The 5,889-nt window shown below is 41.4% G+C and overlaps 1 protein-coding gene across 1 annotated transcript; it reads right to left on the reverse strand.

Annotated features, from left to right (window-relative positions):
- Positions 1 to 727: 727 nt before the first annotated feature.
- LOC123971040 (PI-PLC X domain-containing protein 1-like) lies at positions 728 to 5,498 on the reverse strand. The gene is made up of 7 exons (XM_046049566.1): positions 5,131 to 5,498; positions 4,708 to 4,844; positions 3,823 to 3,948; positions 3,464 to 3,619; positions 3,124 to 3,236; positions 1,969 to 2,039; positions 728 to 1,271 (listed from the first exon to the last, which is right to left on the reverse strand). Exons 1-7 carry the CDS (start codon positions 5,231 to 5,233, stop codon positions 925 to 927), a joined length of 1,053 nt encoding a protein of 350 aa, XP_045905522.1. The 5' UTR covers positions 5,234 to 5,498; the 3' UTR covers positions 728 to 924.
- Positions 5,499 to 5,889: the final 391 nt, after the last annotated feature.

The following is a 5,889-nucleotide window of genomic DNA, read 5'->3' on the forward strand; positions in this document are numbered from 1 at the left end:
TACGTAGCATTAATCGCCTCCGACCATCTCTCTCACCCACTAGTACAGCCATTCTTGTTCACACATTGGTCACATCCCGCATTGATTATTGTAATTCTCTTCTCGTTGGTCTTTCTCTCAAATCCATACATAAACTTCAACTGGTTCTGAACACTGCTGCCCATATCATCATCCAGAACCCCTTCTATTAATCATATTACTCCTATCCTTCAGCAGCTTCATTGCCTTCCAGTTAAATACCGCATAGATTTCAAAACTCTGCTCCTGACCTTCAAGGCCATTCATAACCTCGCTCCTCGGTACCTTACTGACCTCCTTCATTAACACACCCACCCGTACTCTTAGGTCATCTTCTGTTCACCTCATTGTACCTCCTGTTCGTCTGACCACCAAGGGGCTTACAGCCTTCAGCCGCTCTGCCCCTCGTCTCTGGAACTGTCTTCCACCAGACATTCACAACATTGACTCAGTTTCCATTTTTAAATCCCGCCTGAAAATACATCTTTTTAAACTGGCATATCCCACGTGATCACTCTTTCTCAATCTTTGTTTCCAGTTGTTTGTACCCTAATTTTATGCGATGTAATTATAGTTGTTAATTTTATCGACTGCTGTACTGTTTTATTATGTTTTGTAAGGTGACCTTGAGTGTTCAGAAAGGCGCCTATAAATAAAATGTATTATGTGATTACTAATATTAAACACTGAGAGCTTTGAAAATCAAGAGTTAAAATATATAAAAGCATTTATTTATATAATGTATGAAAAGTATATACTCCAAAATAGCAACAGCTTATATAACATTTTTAACATCCATAACGTACAAGAGATAAGAGTGAAACAATATGTAACATGTTCACATGATCAGACGTTTAAGAGGTAAAACAACTTTTCTGAGGGGGGAAAAAAAAGCAAACAGACTTCTTATATTTGATATGTTGGCTCTCCAGTCCAGTTGCTATGGCAACAGCCAGTGACACCTGAGAAAGATGCTCCTGGCATCCTGCAGACAGGATGAGCAAGGAGCGTGCCAGCTCCACCCAGCAATTTGTAGTTTAGGCCAATCACCAGTGAGCAGAATTGACTGATGCCGACAAAGTCACAGCAGAGGATGTTGACTCCACCAGCCTCACGCCCCGGCCGCTGCTCGCTCACCCAGCCGAGCAGCAGAGAGAGAGCCCTCATCGTCATCTTCCTCATGTTCTGGAGGGGATGGAGGAGAATGTAAGGAGCGTCTTCTGTCAGGTTCAGACCGCTGACGTAAAAACCAGCTGGGAAACAAACAGTTAATGAAAGAAGCATGTTGCCTGAAGTTCAGACTCATGAAAGTAAAACCAACAAACCAGTGAGTACAATTAGACCTACCTGCAGTTGTACTATACTGAAGCACAGTTTTGAGGTACACATAGTGTTTGAGTGTTTCCATTTTATGCAACTTTTTACTTCTACTCCTAGTCCTATATAGTAGCTTTTACTTTCACATTTATTTAACAGCTATACATGATGATGATACTTTGTCACATCAAGTCTGAAATTTTTTTTGCATCACAGCAGCTCCATTTACAACATCATACAAAGAACAAAAATTAAGGTCAACATACATTTGGTCTGGGATTAAGCTTAATATTGAATTTCAGGATTGACTTGTTTACATAAAAGTGCTTCGGTCTAACCTTATTAAATAGTGGTCCCTTGTATCTCTGGTTTGATGGTAACAATGTGTGTTCACTGTTTCAGATTACATATAAAACATATACATTTAAAAAATATGATGCAATGTTTTAGATTAAACTTTCCAACAGTATTTTAAATTAGCTTCACGATTTACAGACATCAATATTAATGACCCAACAATATAATATAAAATTGACAGGGGCCATTCTGCAAAAAGACTGGTTGTACTTCACGTGTGATATTGCTACTTTTACTTTAGTAAAAGATTTGAATACTTCTTGTACCACCCCCCACCTGGTCTTCCTCTGTGCTTCTGGTCCTCCAGGTAGGCGATCACCTTCTTTGGGTCTGGGCTGTCAGCATACCTGGAGACAGAGCACCCCCATTAGGCCAGCCAGTTTAATGTTTAGATCAGTTTTTACTTGATTTACAGCTTAGTCTACAGAAAACCTGTTGGGTATGGTCATATTGAAGCCTAAGATAGCAATTAGTTGTCAATTCTGATACTAGCAATGTGCCATAATGGTGAGCTTATTCTTGTTTTTAATGCATAACAATACAACATGGTGTAAAACCCATTTATTAGGGCCCGAGCACGACTGTGCGAGGTCCATATTGAATTTGTAAAGATTTTTTTTTTTCTTCTTTTTCTCCATTTTGGGGACCTGACCATACTCGAAAACTCAAACTTTGCACACATGTCAGAACTGCTGAAAAATTTCGTATTTTTTGGGTTTCGCGCATGGGCGTGGCAAAATGACTCGCTAGCGCCACCTAGAAAATTGGAAAAGATTATCCCCTCGTTCACGTTCAACCTACATGTACGAAATTCTGGGGACATGTATCATCTCAAGGCGCACAAAAAAGCCTCAAGAACCCATACCCTAAAGTCAACAGGAAGTCGGCCATTTTGAATTTTACGGCCATTTTTGGATGATTTACACACTTCGTACTTTAACGAACTCCTCCTAGGGATTTAGTCGGATCGACGTCAAATTTCTGCTGTGCCTTCTAAAGGCATTGACGATGAAAAGTTGTGCTATTTGCGAGTTTTCGTCAATGGGCATGTCAGTGGCGTGGCGTCAAAGATCAACTCTTCGCCATGACACAGGAAGTTGTTGTAACTTCAATGTACATGCTCACATCTGCACCAAACTTTACGTGCTTGATAACTGTCCCACCCCGAAGACATCTACACGCCAATACCGATTTATATTCATAGCGGCAAGTGCTATATAGCTCCACATAGGGAACACAGGAAGTGACATATAGCACCTTCATGCGGCGTCTGAACCGCGTAGCAAATTCACAGCCGCACCGGCAGAGCTCCAGAATGTGCAACTCGGCCGGCTCACACCCGGACGCGCTACAAGTGCGAGGGCCCGCCCAATGCTGCTTGCAGCTTTAATCTTTAAATTAGAATTATTAGAGATACAAACGCGTGTTTACCAGTAAGGTATTCCAGTCCACAGCTCAGGGTGCTGCAGCACCATCTGCTGGTTGTCATAGGAAATAATGACCTGCTGACCTCTGGACCAACAGGAACGCAGCGTAGGAGTGTCCTGCATATAAACACGTGCATGTTCAGAATTCCACACAATCAAAAAAAATTTATATATAATTAAGTCAATAAAATGTCAAATGTTTTTGTTTTGTCCAAACAACAGTCTAAAACCTATTTATTATTATAGTATTATATTCCTCAATTATTAAAATAATTGTGGACTAATTCTCTGTCGATAGACTAATTGATTTCCTCGTCTTTGTCTGTATATATCAGCCCAGTTACCTGTGAGGAGCAGAGCTTCTTTCCAAACAGCGTGACGATGAACTCCACAAGGTGGGCGTGATCTTCGTCATTCAGCAATTCAAAATGCGAGCAGGAAATGATTACGATCTCTTTGGGATGAGCGTCCAACCAGGTAGTTAGTTCCTCAAGAGCCTCCTACATACACACACAAAGACACACTAACACACAGAGTCGTATTTTCTATTCAAGTTCTTATCAGTAACTTCTGTAACTCAGGCCTGCATTGGCTCAACTCAATTTCCATGACACCAGAGTTGGAGTTTAGTGAGTCTTTTCTTGCTTCTGGGTTGTTTGGACATACCTGCTGTATGTGCACATACTGCTGTATGTTTGTGTACCTTCACAGTCATTAGTGTGTAGATACCATGGGCGAAGAACAATTTGCTGCCTGCTGCTGGCTTCCTGGCGATCCGCAGGTCCAAGTAACGAATACCGAGCTCACACTGATCAGTGAGGACTGCTTGCTGCATACACACATGAAAGAAGAGAAAGAGAATAAATACAAAACTATTGAAACATGTACATATATAAAAAGTTCAATGCAAGTGGAAGTAACTCCAGTCCCAGTCTTATTAAATTGACAGAATTAATCAATAGCAAATTAAACAGGAAGTATTTTGATATTAATTGCGATGGACATTTTCGATATATATTTCAAATAAAGGCAATTTAATCATTTTTGAAAAAAATAATTAGCTGCAACCCTAAGCAAAAGCCTTCGTCTTTTTTGTTGAGGAAGGAAACTGAAACACCAGGAGAAAAACACAAGTCTATGCAAACTTGACCCCACCAACAACAACACAGAAGTTTAATGTGGATCTGGTGAAGTCTGGACTGATAACAAGTTCATATATATATATACACACACACACACACATATATACACTAACACACACACACACACACACACTTTCTACTCTCTACTGCAATGGAGTACTTGTAGTGGAGTTGAGCTGTACGTTGGAGTATGTTTTAGATGTTACATATAGTATATTCTGCCTGCAGACTGTACTGCATTTGCTATCAGTAAATGTGGGCACATACAGAGATATTAAGTGAGTAATATTTTTTTATTTTTTTATACAAACTTTACAAGTTGAGGCCAACTGAATGCATCACCAGAGGCCAGATTGTCCCACTAAAAATCCTCTGCAGGATATAGGCTTTGTGAGCCCCTAACTTTGGCCCCAATATACAGTTGGTGGGTGCTCCTCTAACGTTACCTGTGTGGTGGCCCAGCGGTAAAGACAGGGCCGAGTCCAGCAGGGAAACAGCCTGTCAATCACTCTGAGGAGACAGGGCTCTGATCTCAGAACAGGAGAGGACACATCCAGACAGAAAGACATGCTGTCATGGCTCCCTGTTGTGAGAGACGGAGGGCAGCCAGACATTTATATGCCCAAATTATGTGCACCCGTGTCCATAAAATTTTAGCCATGCAGTGTAACATTAACGTTACATACAGAGTAGAGACACACAGGAAGGGGAGCCAGACACCCCCAGAATACATTGGTTAGTGATATAACCGGAAATAAAGACAAATAAATAAAAACATTAATCTGTATGTTATCGGTACTTTTCTATTGTGATCGTAGTCTGGATTATTTTCCAAAAAGAGCCCAGTAACCCCGGTAGTTTTCTTTTACCTGGTATAGCCAGGTTCCACAGCAGGACATCCAGCAGCTGCTCGGGGAGACTGGACATCCAGTCCGGGTATCCTCCGAGCTGGAGCCCCTGTTGTTCTTCCATGTTCTTCACCTGAAATATTTAGCTGTTTTAATGCTTCGCTGCTCTGCTACAAGTTTACAGTTTAAATTACCAAAGTTTAACATGCTCCTTTCCCTCCTTGTTCCGAAACACCGCTTATGAAACGGTTAGTGGCTACAACAAGCTAATACTTCCTGTGACAACCTTCAAAATAAAAGGATAGGAGATTTTTCGGGAAATTAAAGCTGCAAGCAGCGTTGGGCGGGCCCTCGCACTTGTAGCGCGTCCGCGTGTGAGCCGGCCGAGTTGCACATTCTGGAGCTCTGCCGGTGCGGCTGTGAATTTCCTACGCGGTTCCGACGCTGCATGAAGGTGTTATATGTCACTTCCTGTGTCCCCTATGTGGAGCTACATAGCACTTGCCGCTATGAATATAAATCGGTATTGACGTGTAGATGTCTGCGGGGTGGGAGAGTTAACAAGCACGTAAAGTTTGTTTCAGATGTGAGCATGTACACTGAACAATAATGTACCCAAACAATAAAATAAATTCCTTTTATATTTCCCTGCCTTGTTGTTTATGTGTACATACAGAGGAAGAATGTGAGAACAGCACACATTTCATCGTTACTGTGTGTTAGAGCATGGGAGAACAGTGGATACTTTTAATACAGCCCACACCCCTAATACTGTGTAAC

The sequence above is a fragment of the Micropterus dolomieu genome, linkage group LG01, assembly GCF_021292245.1.
Source record: "Micropterus dolomieu isolate WLL.071019.BEF.003 ecotype Adirondacks linkage group LG01, ASM2129224v1, whole genome shotgun sequence".
Taxonomy (NCBI): Eukaryota; Metazoa; Chordata; class Actinopteri; order Centrarchiformes; family Centrarchidae; genus Micropterus; species Micropterus dolomieu.

Coding starts and splice junctions, on each gene's coding strand:
- LOC123971040 (XM_046049566.1), bottom strand. CDS start 5,233: ATGGAAGAACAACAGGGGCTCCAGCTCGGAGGATACCCGGACTGGATG. Junction 4,845..5,130: donor GTGGAACCTGGCTATACCAG/GTAAAAGAAAAC, acceptor CTCTCACAACAG/GGAGCCATGACAGCATGTCT. Junction 3,620..3,822: donor ACACACTAATGACTGTGAAG/GTACACAAACAT, acceptor GTGTGTATGTAG/GAGGCTCTTGAGGAACTAAC.